This window comes from Sarcophilus harrisii, chromosome 5 (assembly GCF_902635505.1).
Source record: "Sarcophilus harrisii chromosome 5, mSarHar1.11, whole genome shotgun sequence".
In the NCBI taxonomy this organism is placed as follows: Eukaryota; Metazoa; Chordata; class Mammalia; order Dasyuromorphia; family Dasyuridae; genus Sarcophilus; species Sarcophilus harrisii.
In genome coordinates, this window is record NC_045430.1 from 68,247,827 (window position 1) to 68,269,438 (window position 21,612).

Sequence of the window (21,612 nt, forward strand, 5' to 3'; positions counted from 1 at the left end):
ATTTAGAAGACAATAAATGTATGTTGGGATTAATTGACTTGCCTGTGGGAAATAGTCTACAAGTTAACTGGCTGGCTTCTTCATGGAGTAGTTTTTGATTTTTTTTTTCTACTGGAGAACCTAAACTAGACATTGACTGAAAGGCACTGGGTAAGAAAGGATCCAGCTCAGGACAGTCTTCTTATTCTTTTTTAAAATTATAATATTTTGCCTCATTTTTCTCCAGTTATTTTTCTTTATTCTAAAAGAATAAGGTAGAGAGATGTGCATTAGGTAAAGTTCTAGATTTTCATTCAGGAAGACCTGAGCAGATCCAACCTCGGGCACTTACTTAGTAGCTAGTCCTGGGCAGGTCATTTACTTGTTTGTCTTGGTTTCTTCACCTTTAAAATAACGATAATGATATCACCTGCCTCCAAGGGCCTTTGTGATCATCAAATAAAATAATATTTGTAAAATTCTTAGCACAAAATCTGGCACATGATAAGCTTGTTTTCCTCTCTTCCCCCATCTAAAAGATTCCTACCTTGCATACAGAAAATTGTCTTTTAACAAGCAGATTTATTTCTGTAAGAACATAACTCTAGGTAGGACTCCTGTCAAATTCATTATGAAAGTGGGTTTTGCTTTCTGAACAATTTTTCGAGAATGCATTTGTATTTATATCTCTTGTCAAGGGAATCCCTGCTTTGTTTCATGGATAATGACTTAAATTCTTCTTATAATTGTTGACTCTGGAATGACTTAAAATCTCTCAAAATGCGCCCTAATTACCACATTTTAGAGCTTTGACTGTATAGTATTGTTTAAAAGGCAAAAGATTAAATTACTTAATTCTAATTTGTGGTGAAACATAATCATTGTTGCTTTAGGAGTCAAAACAGGTACATTACTTCCTTATTAGCATTGAAAGACCAATTAAAGTTAATTAATAGATATCTTTTGTTAATTACAAAAAAAATGAGTTAATGTAAGTTTTTAATAGACTTAAAAGTAGACAATTGTTTTGTCATATCTGATTCTTTTTGATCCTACAGGATCCTGTATTGATCCCGGTGAACAATAGTTCACCAATATTGTATATGTAGTTGTTGGGGTTTTTTGGCAAGGATACTGGAGTGGTTTGGCATTTCCTTCTCCAGTGAATTAAGGAAAACAGATTAAATCATTTACCCAGGGTTACCAAACTAATATTTAAACTCAGATCTTCTTGAATCTAGGCCTAGCTCTCTATCCACTGAGCCACCTGATTCCTTCAAAAAAAAAAAATAATAAGATCTAGTTAAAGATGAGTGGGAAATTGTATACCCCTGGTTTACTTAGTTTGCAGATTTGGTATAGTGAACAGAAAACAATCTGATAGATGAGAACCATTCTACCCTAAAGTAGATGTGTAATCTTAAATTTCTTTCAACTTCAAAATTGATGAGTTAATAATCGTATAACATTAGGATTAGGTGCTCCATTTTTTTGTGCTCAGTTTCACTGTATATAATATTTTTTAAGCCAGTAGAAGTTGCTCCTTCATAGGTAGACATTTTTGCTTTTAGAAAATGACATGCTTTTTTCACAGCTTGACTAATAAGGAAAAATATTTTTCATGATTGTACATGTATAATCTAGCTCAAATTGCATAGTGTTTCAAGGAGGGAGGAGGCAAAAGAAGGAGGGAGAAAATTTTGAATTTGAAATTAAAAGAAAAAGAATAGTAAAAATTATTTGTATGTTTAATTGGAGAAAAATGAAATGCTATGAAAAAATAAAAGAAAATGGCACAGACTTTCTCATGTATGTCTTTATTTTCTAAAAGGAAGCCAGTTTTGACCGTGAAGAATTGTTGAAGCAAAAAAGAGACTTAAAATTTTCTTCTGATGATTCTGTCCGTGAGTATTTATGCTAATAACCTTAAGCAATTAGACAGGGCAGAATCAAGTAATCAAATCAAGTTATCAAATTCATAGCTGATGTTCAAAATAATTAAAATTATTCAATTATTTTACATAGTAATCTTTTTTTTTTCCTGAGAAATTGGGGTTAAGTGACTTGCCTAGGGTCACACAGCTAGGAAGTATTTGAGGCTATATTTGAACTCTGGTCCTCCTAACTTCAGCACTGGTGTTCTATCTACTGAGCCACCTAGCTGCTCCTAGTAATCTTGATATTTTCTTTATCTAAAAGTCCTATATTTAGTAGACATATAAAGTATAGTTCTGGATGAAAACCTGCTTACCTTTTCTAAGTAGAACAGTGTGGAATTTTAAGAAATTCATTCATACTTTTATTTTTTTAATAAAATGCAAGTTCTAGATGAAATGATTTCTGTTTCTTTTATATATTATGTTTTGCAGAAGGATCTTCAAAACTCCAGTCCCATTTGAGACAATCAGAGAGCTTTTTTTCTCTAACCTTAGAAAGAGAATATATAAAGTCATTAGACCTTTCAGCAAATGAACTAGAGGACATTGATGGTATAAGCAAGAAAAGCTGTTTAAATGATCATTTAATACACCTTGAGAAACTGGAGCTTCATCAGAATGCACTTACAAGAATTCCACAACAACTCTGTGAAGTAATTTAATGTCTTTTAAAAAGAAAATGTGTATTTTCATAATTTTTTTCATTAACAAGTAATGTTATGGTTATCTTGAAAGGGAATATTGTTATATTATAAACTTGATACTTTTAATCTTATATTTTACTGGAACATGAGCTGTTACTTACCAATGAGTGATTTTAAAAAAAAGAAAGAAAATACAGAATATTTTAATTTGCATTACATGTATTTATTTGTGTGTATGACTTATCTTTTCCTTCTAGATTATAAACTTCTTGAGGATGAAAACTTTGTAGTTCCCCAGAGTCTATCATAGTGTATTACAATTAGTAGATATTTAACACACATTTGCTGAGTATAGAGTATACTTTGTATTTTAATTACCTTTAACTTTTTTTCTATAAGCTATTCTCATTTATTTGAAGTTCTAAGCTTCAAATTAGCTTTTCTCGGTCATATATCATTTTATAACTTTAAAATATTTTCTTTTTAGACTTTAAAATGTTTGACATATTTGGACTTACACAGTAACAAAATCACTTCAATTCCTGCCTATTTGCTGAAAATGAATAGCATTGCAAATCTTGATATCTCCCGTAACGATATTGGACCTTCTATAATTTTGGATCCATCTATCAGATGTCCAACTTTGAAGCAACTTAATCTCTCATACAATCAACTATATTCTGTCCCTGAACATCTTGCAGATGTCACAGAAAATCTAGAACAGCTCTTTCTAGAAGGGTAAGGATGATGCAAATTTTTAGGATGTAAATTAAAGTGAGATTATCATCAGAGCTGGAAAGAATTTGAAGGTAATATATAGTACAACCTGATCATTTCATTTTATTGATGAGACAATTGAGACTTCGCTTAAGTGATTTTCCCAGTAAAATTATAGCTAGTAATTAACAAAATTGAAACTAAACACATCCCTCACTTGATAGTCCCATATTTCTCTCATGGAATCAATTAAATAGGTAGTTTGGATTACTGTATGAGAATATCTCACTATCCTCTTATGTAGTCTATTAAAGATGTTGTTTTTATTATTGTGTCAGAAAGAATTGATATATTAGAAAAATCAACATGGTATCAGCAGGAAATCTATTCGTAATTATCTAGTGTTAAGGTTTATTGTAGCATTATAGTTCATCATTGCAGTTCATCTTCCACATAGCTATCAGAGTGATTTTTCTTAATCACAAGTCTAATCATGCATTGACCTTATTCAGTAAATTTTGGTGCTCCCCTTACTGCCATCACCATTATCTCTAGATCCTCTATTTGACTTTAAAGCTTTTCACAACTTAACCCAAGCATGACTTTTCAACTTATTATTATTTTATATTATTTTATTTCATGTTTACTAATTTTCAACCAATCTAGCCTTCTTACTGTTTCTCATTCAGTTACTCATCTTCTGTCTCTCTGCCTCTGTCAGTAAACTATCTGAGTCCCATGTATGGTATTCACTTCACCTTCAACCTCCACCTCTTAAATTCTCTAGTTTCTTTTAAGAATTAGAAGTGTTATAAGTATTGTTTTCCAAAATGTTAAATCTTTCCTGGTTTTCAGCTGTAAGTGCTTTCTCTCTAAAATTATTTTATATCTTTTTTTTTGTTTCCAATATGCATTTATTTGTACATATTTGTCTCCTCCCCTCATCTAAATTGCAAACTTTTTATGAGCTAGAGTTGTTTTGCTTTTAGTCAGGCACTTAATATTTTTTCATCTTTGCTTCATAGTTGATTAGGAAATTACCAATCACAAATAATGATTTACAAATTTAACTAAAAATTTCAACTCAATAAACATTACACATTATATATTATAAGCATTAGGAGAAATAGTATGTAAATTAAAAATTACTTTGTAAATTTAAAATTTTAGGGATTGATCTTGGTGGTGTGAGTGCATCTGGAAGTAGTTTAATAAGAATAGCAGTTTGGGTGAAATTAATATCTGTAAACATAAAAAAAACAAAAGGTACTTTGCCTTCAAGAAATTTACATTTGAGTAAATTCCAGTTCTGAAAGAAGCTTTAGATTTTCTGCCCAGATTTCATTTTATAAATGAGGAAATAGACCTGTAGAAGTGTAGTTTTTCTAAGATCACTTATGATAAGCAGAGCTAGTATTCAAATGTATATATTCCAATTCCGAATTCTTCAGTCTTTCCATTGCATGACTTTTATCTTTATTTATACCTTAAATACAAAATAGAAAAAAGGGAGGAGCAAACTTTGTCATGTACACAGAAGAACATAGGAAAGATTTCAAAATATAAAACAATAGATTTCCATTTCTAGAAAGCCTATATAATAAATACTATACATCATGTTCAGAGCTGTTCATTTTTTCTTTGCTTCCTGGTAGGTTTTCTTTTATCCTTTTCTGTATAGTTTTTACTTTATTTTTTTCCCTTTTCTTCTCTCCCAACCCCCACCAAGAAGGCTACAATTTAGCATGGATATCACGCACAGACAAACACAGATATCTATCCATCTATATACAAATGAGAATACATATACATAAATATCTATTATCATACACATGTAAAAACATATACATTTGTTTACATCTATGTAAGACCATATTAGGCTTGTATTTTTACTGTTTCTCTGAAGGTGGATAAGTCCAAGTTTTTTCATGTTTCTAAATTCAATTCATCATTTGAATGAATTATACCACAGCAATATTCCAACTTATACTATATAGTTATTTTAAATAGTCTAAAACAATATTGATTAATATGACTGATGTATAGTGTAGTTTCCCTGTTTTTCTCTTTTGATTAAATCTATTTTATCTTTAACTTTCAGATCAATGATTACTACCCCAGATTTTATTTAATCTCATAAATAACTTAATACATTCTACTCCTGAGCTCTATTATTATGTTTGCGTATACCTCTTGTTTCCTTTCCCTCCTGATTTCTCTTCCATTACCATACCTTCCTATTACTTAACCTACTCTCTCTCCATATATCCCTCCCTTATCCACTCTCTTCACTCTTCCATCTCTCTTAATCCCATTCCCATTAATCTGAACACTTTATCCCATTCTTATTAATCTACACTGACTTTCATACACCCCTTATCCTATTCTATCACCCATTTATTTCTTTTTAAATTAATAAGACTTTTATTCCCTTCTAAATGTATATGTTCTTTATTTTAACTCAGATCAGATATGAGAGGGATTTCCTCTAAAAATTGCTCCCTTAACCTCTCCCTACCATCCCTTTATCTTCTTATGTCTTTCTGAATTTAGAAGACATTTATACCCTTCAATGTGTGTGTGTGTTGTTCCCTCTTTAACCCATTCCTGCTGAAAGTAAGGTTCTAGAACTGTCATCCTTTCTCTCCCATCTAATTCCTTTATGTCAGTTTTTCCTCTCACACCTCATTCAAATAAGATAATTATTCTTTTACCATTTAATACTTGGTTTTGATTTTCACCTCACACTCATTTCTACCCCACTCTTTCTTTTGAACTAACCAGTTGCTAATGACAGTTTTAGATATGTGGTTTAATTTCCATGTATAAACATAAATACTTTATCCTTATTCAGTCTCTTGTAATTAGTCTTGATGTTTATCTTATATTTCTCTTGGATCTTATATATCAAATTTTCTATTAAGTTTGGGTCTTTTTGCAACAAAATCCCGAAAGTCTCACAATTTATTGAATATCCATTTTTTTGGTTCAGGATTATGCTTAAGTTTGTTGAGTTATATTTATGTTCACAATTCCAATTCTTTTGCTCTTTGATATCTGGAGTTCCAAGACCAGTGGTTTTTTAATGCAGCCTTTGCTTGGTCTTATGTGATTCTACTCCACTGTGTATAACTTTTACAAAAAATAACTATAATGTAAATTTAGCAATTATATATACCTGCTACATATTTTATAATGTAATAAGTATATAATAAGTCAAATAAGTTGACTTGAGAGATTTGAAGTTGGAAGCTAAGATAATTAGTGAAGATTTCATGGCACCTAAGGGCTAGGTTCAGGAATATGGCTTCAGAACCTGCTAGCTATGTGATCCTAGGCAAATCACTTAACTTCTAATTGCCTTAATTTCTTCATTTATAAAAAGGGCATAGTAATAGCACCTATCTGACCTTTGCAACATGTGTACTTTACTTTTTTGCTATTACTAAGCTGATAATTGCGTCAAATGATTTTGTTTTTATTTTTTCCTCTTTTTTTGATTAGAAACAAAATATCAGAAATACACTCACCATTGTGCTTAAAGGAGTTGAAGTTTTTAAACCTTAGTAAAAACCACATATTATCCATAACTGAAGATTTTTTTGAGGCATGTAGGAAACTGGAAACTTTTAGTGCCAGAATGAATTCTCTTGGTAAGTGTTTTTTTGCTTAGTGATTGTTTTTTTTTAATTCCTTCTAAGTATTTTCAAATGAGCATGCTATATATATAAACATTTTAGATGTTGATTTTGAAAGTGTTGGTTTATTTCAAGTATTGGTTTTATTGTAAAAAGACTTCAGTGTTTTATCATGGCCTGGCAGTGATCTTGAGTTTAGGGACTTCATCAACAGAATACACATTTAAACAAATTCTTCCAAGCTATAAAAATTTTTTGTAACCTCAGTAAATATGATGCCTTATCACCTGGGAATTGGCTATGAAGAGATACATTTTTTGGCTATAGGTCCATTTGAAACACAAAAAATTTCAGAATGATCTTTAGTTCTGTGCAGATTCTTTCTTCTAAAAAGACAATGGCAAAGAAGGGACAAGTAGTGTTAAGAATCACACTGTTTGATTCTAGTAATATTCAGGCATAATAATCCTTTATTGTGAAATTTTTGGAGCAACTGAACCCACAATATATTGTCATTTACAGGAAATCATAAAAATAACTCATATTTCTATAAATAGTAATTTAAGATTTATAAAGCACTTATGTTATCCTTAGTTTTCTGATGAAGAAATTAAGTCTCAAACAGACTAAGCAATTTATTTGTGTCTTTTAGCTGATAAATGGTAAAGCTCAAATTCAGCCCTGGATCTTCTAAATACATATCTAGGATTACAATGTAAGCTACAATCTAATTTCTCATCTGAAAACGAAATAGTTTAAGGCAAACAATAATAACAACAATATTAATATCTAATAATATTAATATAATGCTTGCTATGTGCCAGGTATTGTGCTAAACAGTTTTCATATATTTCTTCATTTGATCTTTACAATTCTAGGAGATAGATGCTATCATTATCCCTATTTTAGAGTTAAGGAAACTGAGGCAGAGAAAAATTGAAGGACTTAACCAAAATCACATATCTAATCAGCTTCTGACACCAGAATTGAATTCAGATCTTTCTGACTCCAGAGCCAGCCCTTTATCTACTGTACCGTCTCTCTGCCCCTGAAAGTATAAATAACCAAATGGAATTATAACTCATAGGAGTGGTAAAGATTGGGAAGTATAAAATGGTTTTTATCATGTTTCCAAAAGCAGCAATAAATATCATTTCATCTCAAAAAATATCATTTCATTGTATCATTTAGTAGTATGGACATCAGAAGCTCTAGTCTGATCTTTTTATTTTACAGAGAAGCAAACCAAAGCTTAGCAAGATTAAATAAATTCTTTAAGGTCATATAGATAGTTAGTAAACCAGGATTTGAATCCAAATCCTCTGTCTCCAAATACAGCACACTTGGAACACGTCATCGTTCTTATGATAAATGTTAACAAATAGACCATAATAAAGATAATTATAATGTATATGTCAACATCTGATGCATAAAATGCAGTAGAAAGAGATTCTGTGAAGAAGCTGAGAAGATATTCATAACCAGATTGAAAATACAAGCCATCATGGATTGTGAAATGTGTTTCAGGATTTAAAAAAAGATTTGAAAAGCATTAGACATTATGCTAAACAGTGTAATAAAAAATTTAGAAAATAACTAGTTTGTAAATTGTGGGTAGCAGTGTGGAATGGTAAAAAGAGCAATAGCTCTGTTATCAAAGAATTTGCAGCCTTCAAACATAAATATTTCTTCTTATGGAGCTGTGATATCTAGTCCAATGTTTGCCCACAACATAAGGCTATCAGTTAATAGACATTTATCAGTCACTTGCTGTGTGTCAGACATTGTGAAGACACTGGAATACAAAGGAAAACAAAAGCTAGTTCCTATCTTCATTCTAACAGAAGAGACAACATTCAAGCAATTATATCCAAAGAAGTTATATGCAGGATACATTGAAGATAATCAGGGAAAAGGTGCTGGAATTAAGGGAGATTGGGAAAGACTTCCTATAGAATGTGAGATTTTTAATTGGAAAGGGAATCCAGGGCTGAGATGAAGAGAGTATTCTAGGTATGAGGGACAGCCACTGAAAATACCGAGGATCAAGAAATGAAGTATCTAGTTTAAAGAAGAATGAGGAGGTCAGGGTCACCAAATGGCAGAGTAGGAGTTGCGGGGTAGAGAGATGCTGAAGTATAAGAAAAGTGAAAAGATGAGGGGAGCAAGTGATGGAAGGCTTTAAATTTCAAACAAGATTTTGCGTAATCCTGGGTATGATAAAGAAGCTCTAGAGTTTATTGGAGGGAAGAAGGGGTTGACATAGAACTGTATTTTAGAAAGATCACCTTGGCAACTGAGTTAGGACGGACTGCAGTTCAAGAGAGACTTGAAATCAGTAAATTAACCAGCTGGTTGTAGCAATAACAGTTCAGGTTTGAGGTTAGTGATGACTTGTACCAGGGTAGTCATAGTGTCCATGAAGAAAAGGGAAATATAGAAGAGATGTTATAAAGGAGGAAAAAAATAGACCAAGATTGGATTCAGGGATTGAAAGTAAAAATGAGGAATCAAGAATATCTAGATTGCAAGCCTGTGAAGATGATTTTATTGTCCATAGTAATAGGGACATTTGGAAGATGAGAGGTTTTGAGGGGAAAAAATAAGTTCAGGTTTTGGATATGTTGCTGTTCAAGAGGCCTAAGGGTCATCCAATTTGAGATGTTCAATAGGCTGTTGGAGTTGTAAGACTGGAGACATATAGAGAGGTTAGGGCAAGATAAATAATTTGTGAATCATTTTCATAAAAACAATAAATAATTGAAACCATGGGAGTTGTTGAAATTCCCTAATCAAACTTACAGTAATGACGTGGTCAAAGTAGCAATACCTAACCCAAAATAAGTATGTGACACACTGACAATGGCCATTCTCTTTGGCAAAAGATAATTTTATTTAGGGGAATAGGTTACAGAGAAAATTAGGAAGTAAAATAGTCCCCAGAAGTGGCAGATATGAAATAGAGTTGGGAAAGCATATAATTAACAAGGAAAAAAGACAAGTTCCCTAGTGGAACTCACAATTAACCAGGAGAAAGGAAATACTTTGTGAAGCCTGAGTAAGCAAATAACTGGCAGCTTAGACTGACCAGATTTAGCTAGAGTAAGGAGAAAGGCATTATTAGAGGGGCACTGTGAGAAGGGAGAGCGAATAACCTCATAGTGGACCAAATCCTGAAGAGAACTTAGCAAAGATCTTCATCATAAGCAGATTTTTTTATAAGGGAAATATAACCTTGGGGTTTCCCAGGCAATAAAGGAACAAACTCAAGAGAGAAGAGGGATCAAGGAGGAGAGGAAGGTCTCAAGAACTCATAGTTAAGGGAATAAGGAGCATATTAAGTGTGCCTGGCAGACCATGTCCCAGGCCGCATTAAAAAATGTGATAATATCTCAAAAGGTTGTTTGAAGATACCCAGAGGTTGGGTAATGAACATTATTTGATAATAGCTTCTTCCTGATCAGGGAAGAGAATAAGTCACATCACTCATGCTTTGTTTTATGCTTTTTCATTGAACTTAGCTATATTGTGTACACCAACCAATTATAAACCCACAGGTAACCCTAGAGAACTTTTAAATCTAGCTCTTTATATTAATTTCTTGATTTTTGACAAAGATGCATTGGCTCCGGTTAGTCTTACTCCACCCTTTAGTCCCTCCTACAATCCTCTGTATACACCAATCATTGAGCCAGCACGGTGGAAAGTGCCATTTTCCAAGCATATGCCCATAGAGTATCGTCCAATCGGTAGTTAGCCTCAAGTGTTCGGCAGTCCTGACCTCAGTGCATTGACTCAATAGTTTCAGCCCTCTACAATAAACTCCATGAAAAACATTTCTAGTGCTTTGTTTAAACACTATATCACCCAGCAAGGTATTCTGCACTCATTAGGTGCTTCATAATTATTTATTGGATGAATGAATTATTGATTGAATGAATATGAAACCTCTTGAAGTTCTTCAAGTGTCAGCATGTAAGCACCTTCTTTATTTGGACAAGTCTAATTATCTAAAAATATCCACAAAATTTCATCTGAGAGAACCAAGATAGTAAAGAAAAAGGTAGGCACTCACCTGAGGTCTCTCAAATTTTTCTCCAAATAACTTAAAAATAATACTTCAAATAAAATTCTGGAGTGGCAGAACCAACAAAAAGTCAGGAGAGAACAGTTTTTCAAGACAACTTAGGATGTGGGCAGGAAAGATTTGTCTCGGCAAGTTGGTGGTCAGACCTGGAGGCCAGCATAAACAGTCAAGTGCAAGTCATGTTGGGCCACCAACAGCAGGTCTTTGAAGCAGTTCAATAGAAGTAGCAGCTATGGGAACTGTCAGTCCACAGATGGTAACAGGGTCAGACAACTGAGTAGAAGATTTGCTGGTATTGTTGCATTGCCCGTACTCAGTGCTAGGTTACAATCAGAGAGTTAAGAGGAGTACTGGCACTTGCAGGTGTGGAAGTGCAAGGGCCCTAGTCACAGTCCAAGTGAAGAGAAGAGTGCTTGTGGTCACTCACAGACTTACAGACCAGACCAGGAGAACAATGACTACATCTCTCCTTAGATCATATGATTCTGGAGGAGCCAAAAATTTATAAACACTTAAAGAAAAAATTAACTTCAATATTATATAAAGTGTTTGTCAAAACTGGCAAAGAAAGAGTCCTAACAAATTCCTTTTATTACACAAATGTGGCACTGAAACCTACATCAGGAAGAGTGAAAACATAGAAGGAAAACTCTAGTCAAATTTCCTTAATGAATATTGATGCATAAATTTTAAATCAAATACTTGCGAGGAGATTACAGCAATATATCACAAAGATCATATACTATAATTAGAAAGGAGTTATACTAGGAATGCAAAACTGATTTAATTTTAGGAAAACTACCAGCATATCGCAACCATATCACTAATAAAACCAACAAAAAAGTTATGATTGTCTCAGTAAATGCAGAAGGTTTTGATAAAATGAGATCCTCATACTTGTTAAAAACACTAAAAGCATAGGTATAAATAGAGCTTTCCAGCATGGATTACCTGAATTGGGGATAAGCTAGAAGCCATTCCAGTAAGATCAGAAGTAAAGTAAGAATACTTATTATCATCACCATTATTCAATATATTACTAGAAATTTTAGTTATAGCAATTAGAGAAGAAAAAGAAATTAAAAAAACTAGAATAGGCAATGAGGAAACAAAACTATCATAAATGTTTGAGAGAACATAAGAAAATTTAGGGATATGGTTTTTCCCAGAGAAGACTTAGTAGTTATAGTAATCTTCAAATATTGAAGTTTTTTCTTGCAGAAATTTGAATTTTTGTATACCGAAATAGAACTATTAGGAGTGTTTTATATCCTCGTTTCTAACAGAATTGGAATTATTTGGTGAAAGAAGTGCACAGATAATGAGAAGGTTGAATATAAGAAAAAAAATTACTAGAAATTAAAATAACTTAATAATGGGCTACTGCCTCAGAAGGTAGTAAATTCTCAGTTGGAGAAAGTATTCAAGAATTAGCTAGATGACTACTTGCTAGGAATATCAAAAATGGAACTCATACTATGTTTAGGAGCTGTAAAAAATGGCCTGTGGAATCTCTTCCAACTTTGGCATCCCATGATATATTAATTCCAAATTTAGTAACTTAGCAAGATTACAGCTGAGTCAGGAGTACCACCTGAGTTCTTTATTCCCAATTGACTTTTCCCATTCCTACAAAATATTAAAGGCTTACATCTTCTGGTTTTTTTTTTTTTAAAGAAATGTCATTTCCCCCTAAGTAATATAGGATTGTAGTCACTTTAATTTAAGTTAAGAATTATAAACTTTTTACTTAGCTTATATGGTAAATATGTGGTAAATTATAGTTGACTTGAGTTTGAAGTTGAGTTTAAATTTGGGGGACTTTGATGAGGCTCTCAGATGAAAAGATTCTCAAGTATTGTGTGGTGTTGCTTAATATTAGTACAAAGAAAACTATAGTTTGCAGAAGAAAAAAAATTAGTGGCTAAAGAGGAGTCAGAAAGACTTTAAGATAAAACTAACATCTTGAATGAAGCTGATAAAGTCTGTCAAGAAATGTTATTAAGATAATAAAGAAATAAGAATATACATAATTTTGTTTCTTTTCACTTGTAGTTGCTGTGCCTTTCTTGCCGTCTAGCATAACAATTTTAAATTTGTCACAAAACAAATTTACATGTATTCCAGAAGTAATTCTCAACCTTCCACAGTAAGTTTATTTTACTTTAAATTTTAGAAACCAAGTTTGGATTAAAGATATATGCTTTTAAGTGTCAAAACCTACTTATGTCCATTGTTTTTTTGGATAGATAGATAGATATAGATATTTGGCTTCAAATGAAGAAAAAAATGATGATTAATTAGTTGATTTGTTTTTATTTGTTTGTTTTCCAGCTGTAGTTTGACATTTGTAGAAGTAGTTTTACGGTCTATTTTTTCATATCTATAAAAATCCACACCTCTGATTTCACTGGTGAAGGAAACTATTTTGATGCAAATCAGGTGTGCTTCAATTTATGACCTTAACTGGATCAGTTCTTACTTAGCTTCCTACAGATAATCTGTGGCAGAAGTGAAACTTGGACAAAAGTCTTCCTGATTGAGACTGGTTCTTTGTCTTCTATACACTGCCTTTCTGATATATCATTTTAATGATTAAGTGAAACTTGAGTAGCCATCGTAATGATTCTTGAAATCTTACATAAGGGTTGATTTTAATTTGTATGTACAGTTTGAAAATTGAAAATGAACTGTTGATTTTGAAAATATATAAAACTTTGCCTGATGGCAGTATTCTTTGATGAAAATGGTGAATTTTTTTCTGTTCTAGAGTTGTTGACTGATTTTTAATTTAAAAAGTCAAAAAGTAAAAGAAATTACAAAAGAAGGCACTAATATAAACTTTATTCAAGAAAGATCTTTTTTAGTCCTGTGCTGTTTAATTTTTTAAAAAATATAAATGAAAAAAATAAATAAATAAATAAAAAATATAAATGAATGTTATGTTTTGTCAAAAGTCTTTTCTGTATCTGTTTGTATAATCATGTGTTTTTTGTTGTTATGCTCTGTTTTATATTTTATGTTAATATGCTCTGTTAATGTTCAACTTTCCTAATATAGAATCAACCTTGCAATCCTGGTTTACATTAATTTTGTTATAAATAAGTGATTGTAGCCTTTTTGCTAATATTTTACCCAGTTTTTTACATCTATATTTATCAGAGAAATTAGTTGATAGCTTTTTTTTTTCTTGTAAGATTTAAAGTAAATTTTTTCCCTTGTTTTTCATCATGTAAGTCTTTCCAAACTCTTCTGAAATCAGCCTGTTCATTATATCTTGTAGAAGAATAATATTCCATTCCATTCATATACCACAACTTATTTAGTCATTTCCCCAACTGACAGATATCCACTCAATGTCCATTTCCTTGCCACTCCAAAAGGGACTGCTTCAAACATTTTTGCACATGTGGGTCCTTTCACCTTATTTACAATCTCTTTGGGATTGGGATTTGGGGTTATCAGGGCTTTATTTATCTGCTTTAAAAGGAATTTAGTAGGATCCATTTCTCTATTTTTTGTGAGTAATTTATATGAAAATGTAATTAATTCTTCTTTAAAATTTTTTATAACATACATTTGTAAATCCACCCTTTTTGGTTTTGAGAGTTCCATTATGGCTTGTCTTAATTTTTTTTTTCCCTGCTGTGATTACAGCAGGTTCTTTATTTATTGTTCTATTAATAGATTTTATGTTTTTGTAAATATTAATTCAAGGGCCTGGAGACAGGAAGACCTGAGTTCAAATCCAGATTCAGATACTTTCTAGCTATATAATTCTGTAAAACTCTCATGAATAAATTCAAAAAAGAAAAAATGGTAAATATCTCTTACTAAGTACAACACAATTAAAAATTAAAATTAAAATGGCATTTGGAAAGATGATTTAAACTTAAACAATAACTTAAAACAAAAACTTAAAAGTAAAAATATTATGAAGATTTAGAGGATAAATTTTTTTAAAAAGTAAATAATGGAACTATCACCTTAAATTTAATATATTTTAAAAGGAAAAAGGTTTTGGGAGTAGATTCATAGCTTCATTTACAATCACCATCTTCTGAACCTTCTTTATTCATGTGAAAGTTCAGGTTTGTTGATGATTTCTCTAGTTCATATTCAAAAGAAAAAATTGTTGGTAAATCAAAGAATAAAACATAGGATTGATAGATAATTTTATCAGAGAAAATTACAATAATAAAACATCATACCAAAACTTTTAGGATGCAGCCAAACCCATTCTCTTGGGGAAAATATATATTTCTTAATACTTTAATTAATAAAAAAAAGAGAAAGAATCAGTCAATAAATTGTGGTACAACTAAAAAATTAGAAAAGCAACACATTTTTAAAAAAGTAAACACAAAAAAGCAATACGAAAAATTATCATGCACAATTGAAAAATATGTGTAATCCTTTTGATTCCTTGTCAGTTATCAATCTTTTACTTTTTATGAAATTTTATTCAAGTCCTTAACTTCTTGAGTGTTCATCTTTTTGTTAAATTTCTCGAGGTCTGACAAGGGCACTTTAAAAATATAATTATAAGTAGGTATGTTTGTATATATATATAATTTTATTGTATTTCTCCCTGCACTTCAATTAGTTTTTCCTTTATGCTTTGCCATTCATTGAAATTGTTATGTATTACAATAGTTCAATGGATATCATGATTTTAAGTTAAATGTACTGTATAGGCTTATCTCTTTAACCCCATTTTTTTTTTACTAATGTCTAATTTGGCCATTTTTGCTTTATTTTGAGTTTTCTTAAATGAGTCCAAAATCATTTATTAATTGTTTACTGTGTTCCATTTTCTTTTCTGGCATAATAAATTCTATTCCAGCTTCTCATTGTAATTCAATACGTATTTTCATATTATGAGCATATTTCTTTTAAAAATATTGTTGAATTCTGCTTTTTAATTCTACTTTCCTCTTCCACTTTATGGGTGACTTCATCCAGTTAATATTCAGCATTATGATTATTGTGTTTTTCATTCCATTATATACTTTTATATTTCTTCTCTTCTTTTTTTACACATTTCCCCCTTATCTTCTCTCTGCAATGAAGAAAGTTGCTAAAAGTAAAAGAATATGGACAGTGCTATTAATACAAGTTTAAAGTAGTTCTGTCTTTTCTTTTTATCTTAATCTACTTTGGATTCTGATCACTGGTTCTTAAACTTTTTCTTGCTTTTATATTTACCCTTTATGATTCACCCTCCAAAATTAGTTTCTTTTGCTGCCATTTCCTCATTGACCAGCCCTGTCCTCTTAATCTATTCTCTTTCATTTCCCTGCAAAGTCTACATGTTGAATTTAATGTATCTGCCTTTATATTCGACCCTCCTTTGCTTGGTTCAGGTAAGAATGGGGTTTTTGATACAACTATTTTCTTGCCCCCTTTAACATGTCTATATACTTTTTTAAAAAACAATTATACAAAATAGTAAGTTATTCACCTTTCTTCCTTTTTTTCTCTCTTCTATCCTTCTACTTATTCTCTTTTCTTTAATGTCTTAAAACTAACAATACAAAACACAGCAACCTTCAGATCCTTATTTAACTTTCTTTCTCTCTCTGAGACTCTTGAAGACAGTGAAATTCTGAAAATTGTTTTCTTTTTTCTTTCATTCCCCCTTTAAAATGTAAGCACTTACTCATCATTTAGTATCTCCCTATTGCTCAAAGGCATTTAGGTTAAAAAATTCTGATCTTTTTATCAGAAGTACTTGAAAGTCCAATATTCTGTTACGAGATCTAACTTTTTTTTAGATAGTTTTTTACTTTTCTAAAGGCATGATAAGTTAGTTTTCAGCATTCATTTTTGTAAGATTTTGTGTTCCAGCTTTTTTTCCCTCCCTCCTTTATTGCTTCATTCCCCAAGATAGCAAGCAATTTGATATAGGTTAAACATGTACAATCATGTTGTGCAATAAAAATCAGATCAAAAGGGGGAAAAAACATGAGAAATAAAAAGCAAAAAAAAGGCTAAAATACTATGATTCAATCCATATTCAGTCTCCATAGTTCTCTATCTGGATGTGGATGGCACTTTCTATCACAAGCCAATTGGAATTGCCTTGAGTCACTTCATTGTTGAAAAGAGCCAAGTCCATCATAGTTGATCATCACATTATCTTGTTACTGTGTACAGTGTTATCTTGGTTCTGCTCATTTTACTCAGTATCAGTTCATGTAAGTCTTTCCAAACTCTTCTGAAATCACCCTGTTCATTATATCTTGTAGAAGAATAATATTCCATTCCATTCATATACCACAACTTATTTAGTCATTTCCCCAACTGACAGATATCCACTCAATGTCCAGTTCCTTGCCACTCCAAAAGGGACTGCTTCAAACATTTTTGCACATGTGGGGCCTTTCACTTTATTTACAATCTCTTTGGGATACAGACCCAGTAGTGAGACTATTGAATCAAAAGGTACACACAATTTGACAGCCCTGTGGACATAGTTCCAAACTATTTTCCAGAATGGTTGGGTCATTTCACAGTTCTACCAACAATGCATTTGTGCACCAATTATCCCATATCCCTTCTAACATTTATCATTATCTTTTTCTATCATCTTAGCCAATTTGAGAAGGTTTAACATACCTCAAGAGTTGTCTTAACTTGCAATTCTCAAATCAGTAGTGATTTAGAGCATTTTTTCATATGACTATAGATACCTTTAATTTCTTCATCTAAAATTGTCTGTTCATATCCTTTTTGGATATCTAATATTTTTTGCAAGATAAACTATTCTTGGATTATATCCTCATATCCTTCATATTTTTTTTCCTGTAGAGTAGTTATGACTTAGGCTATATAATTCTGACAATGTTATTTTGGTATTTGAGCTCTATCCTTTCGAATTGCATTATTTTTTTCTTTTATCTGGAAGTTCTGGCTTTTGTCTATTACATTTCTCTCTTATTGGGGGGGGGGGGTTTGGGAAGTGACCACTGTATTTTTCATTTTGCCATCTGGGCAATCATTTTTATAATTTTATGAAATATGGCATCTACTGTTTTTTTAAATTTTTGATTTTTAGAGAGACTAGTTTTCAATAATTAAATTTGAATTTCTTTTTACAAATGTGACAAACATTAACCAAAATGAATATTTCCATTTACACAGAATATAAAAAGATTATGTAATCAAACAAAACCTATTCAGTTTCACTTTGGTTTTAGCATATCTGAATAGTTGTCATTTATGATTTGTTGAAATAAGATATCCAGGTTATTTTGGCCTTGGTTTTCCAAGAATCCAATTGTATGCATATGTATATATATATATATATATATATATATATATACATTTATAGATACATACATACACATATGTTTATGTATTTATATATTTATTTATATTTGGCTCTTTTCCAAGTTAGTTGTTTCTCATAGTGGATTATCTTTTTCAGTTTTCTGACTTTGTTCTAAAATTCATTCTAGAATTTCTTGTTTTATGAAGTCATTGATTTCCTTTTTCTCCGTATATTTATTTAATCTGTGTACTGAGTTTACCTCTTAGACTTATTTTAACTAATTGTATTTGGGGTTTTCTTCTTTTTACTCATCTCTCTAGGTCTCATTCTTGAACTTTGTGTCAGGGTCAGATTTTGCCTCCTTGTTCTCTTGAATTTCATTTTGGTCCTGTTCTCTCTATTGTCCAGATATTAATATTGTGACTCTGGGGCAGATGGGTAGGAATAGGCACCAACCTTCACCATAATCTGTACGTCTTGCTGATCCAAGTGACTGCTGGCTTTGGCTCTGCCTCTATCTCCAGTCCCCAGCCAGGAGCTGGCTCATCCCCTGCTCTAACTCTTAATCCTCAGCTAAATGTCAGAGATGATGCATTGTCAGGCTTCATGGATGGCACAGAGTCTGCCTCTGACACTTGGATAGGAAGGACACTATGCTCTCCCTATCTCTTCTTATGGCTGACAACAGTGCTGGTTTAAAGCTTTTTGTAATCACTTATACAGATAACTCTGACTTCTACTGCTCTGCAAGGTTAGGGATAAAATAATATTGACTTTAAGCCCTGTTGTTAGAGCTTGCACTAGAGCAGATTTACCTTCCTTGGTGCTTCTGTTTTCCAGGTGTGCAGAGGAGATGGAAAGAGAAGAGAATAAGAATTTATATAGTGCCTGCTATATTTCAGGCACTGTGTTCAGCAATTTTATAAATATTATCAAAACAACCTGTCCCTTTATATGATTTAAGACACTGAGGCGAGCAGGTTAAATTACTTGCCCAGAGTCATGTAACTAGGAAGTATCTGATTCCATTTTTGAACTTTGATCTTCCTGACTTCTAACCCAATGCTCTATCTACTTGTATCTCCCAACTAGTGATACAAGGTGGGCAGAATCAACAAGATTCTGGCAATCATCTTTGCAGCAATAGGTGTGGTGGAGTAGCTTACTTGTGTTTTGTTTTAATGTTCCTGATTATCATTCCATCTATATCCCTTTTTGATTTTTTGTGAAGTGTTTGTGGGCTTCTCCAGGATGGTTCATATCTCCATCTTAACCAGGACTAACAGGTCATGCATCCTGTCTCACATAGATAAAAAGCCACCATTACTGAAAAGTATTGAAATAATTTATTTTAGTGTCCAATAACATTTAAAAAAACTTAACAGAAAAAAAATTAAATGATCAATTCTTTAATAAATCAAGGTCCTCTCTAAAGATGACTAGGTAACATAATTGCAGAAATTGGTTAGAGGTAATCTGGGTAATTTTGGTGTGGGCCCAAGTAATGAATAGTGGAACCTTTGTGTGGAGACAGAAATAAAAATAGAAATTCATATAAATAATAAGCACTTATTAAGAGCCTATTTTGTTCAAGGTGGTAGAGAAATAGTAATGTTAATATGCAAGTCCCTCTGTAGAATAAGATGTAAGAAGACAATAAAGGTAGGAGAGGACCAGGTGATAAAGGGCTTAGAATGCCTAATAATGGAATTTATACTCTGGATACCTCTTACTTCCTGAGGTAGAAGGAAGCCACTGGACTTTATTGAGTAAGGGGGAATAATATGGTCAGATTTGCACTTTAGAGAGTGAAGGATGGACTACTAGAGTTAGAAGGCAATTAGAAAAGAAAACCAGCAAGCAGTCTATTATAATGGTTGATAAGGATCTATCCCAATGTAATTGGAATGTTAGAGGAAAGAAGGGAGCATATGTAAGAGATATTAGGAAGCTAAAAATCATCAGCCATTGGCAACACATTGAATGCAGAGGATGAAAGAGAATGAGAATTTGAGGCTAGAATGTGAACCTCGATACCTGGAAGGAATCTCTCTTCCCTTTTATCCCCTTTCTTCCATTATTCTGCTTATCCCCTCCCTTAATTAGTATAATTCATGCTTGTGAAGGGCTTGAAGTTCACCATTTTGAGCAGCAATGAAGGAAGAATCTGAGTGATATGCTAGCTGTGACAAATTATTTGTCTTCTTACTCCCTCTCCTACCCTTTAAACACATTGAAAATGAACCATAAGATGAGAAGGGGACATTCCACAGCACAGTTGAAAGCTCAGTTTGCAGAAGTTCAAGGCACGATTAAGGGAACAGAGTCACGTTCTCCAAACACCAGTGCAATGAGACAGTCCCTTGAGGAAATTTCTAGGGGCATGACTTCTGATAGCAAAGATATCCAGAAAGAATCAGGCTTGGCTCTGAGAAACCTACCCAGCAGTGGTATACTCAGGATGGAGCTACTTAAAGAATTTATGATTTGAATCCACTCTTACCAATTTTTTGTGGCCCAAGTTTTGGATGGTAATGTTTTATATCTAGTATTTTTATTATACCAACTTTATTAATCCCTTTGCTAAGAGCTGATTCTGTCTACTAATTGTGACTATTAAAGAACACACAGCTTTGGATTTAGGAGAATAGTAGCCATCTTTTAGGGAAGTAGTTTAGATAAATGATAAAAATGTTAAGGAAATAATTGTGAAAGACCTGAAGACCTCAAATAAATACAGTGACCAATTTTGACATCAGGAGACTGCTGAGACTTAATACCACCCACTTCTTGGAAGAGAATTAATAGATATAATCTTTTTGTAAATATGGCCAATGTTTTTAATTTTATGCTAGATTATAAATTATTTTGTTATGAGAGAGCTCATTTGGAATAGGAGTGGGGAGAGATGAGCTAGTGGATACTATTTTTTTATCTTTTGCATACTTAAATGTTCATGTTTACTACTGGTCTGTAGTTTAAAAAAACAAACATATGCTAAGGTATGCAGAGTTTTTATTATTCTATAAGCAAAATATTTAAAATAATTTACTTATATATTATTTAGGTCAATGTAATTAGATTCATCATATCATTCACTTCAAGGTACCAATAAAGAACCAAAATAATTCACCAAATAGAAGAAAACAAATTAAGGCAGCATATTTTTTAAAATCACCTTAACATCTATCAAATTAAGGTTCATATCTAAGGATACATTTTTCTATATTTATTTTCTTCCTTTACTGCTTTCTAGGTATTTTGCATTGGTGAGATAATAGTAGCACATATGAGGTGGAAACAAGGAACTTAAATTGCCATGATCTCTAGCAGA

General features: G+C 32.0%; 1 protein-coding gene across 3 annotated transcripts in view; it reads left to right on the plus strand.

Annotated features, from left to right (window-relative positions):
- LRRK2 (leucine rich repeat kinase 2) overlaps nucleotides 1-21,612 on the plus strand; it is a 177,373-nt gene that overhangs the window by 81,615 nt on the left and 74,146 nt on the right. For all 3 annotated transcript variants that reach the window (XM_031940539.1, XM_012550850.3, XM_031940540.1), the window contains 5 exons: nucleotides 1,811-1,883; nucleotides 2,349-2,569; nucleotides 3,048-3,298; nucleotides 6,782-6,930; nucleotides 13,058-13,151. In XM_031940539.1, the coding sequence (XP_031796399.1) occupies nucleotides 1,811-1,883; nucleotides 2,349-2,569; nucleotides 3,048-3,298; nucleotides 6,782-6,930; nucleotides 13,058-13,151 (788 nt within the window). The remainder of the gene's footprint in view (nucleotides 1-1,810; nucleotides 1,884-2,348; nucleotides 2,570-3,047; nucleotides 3,299-6,781; nucleotides 6,931-13,057; nucleotides 13,152-21,612) is intronic.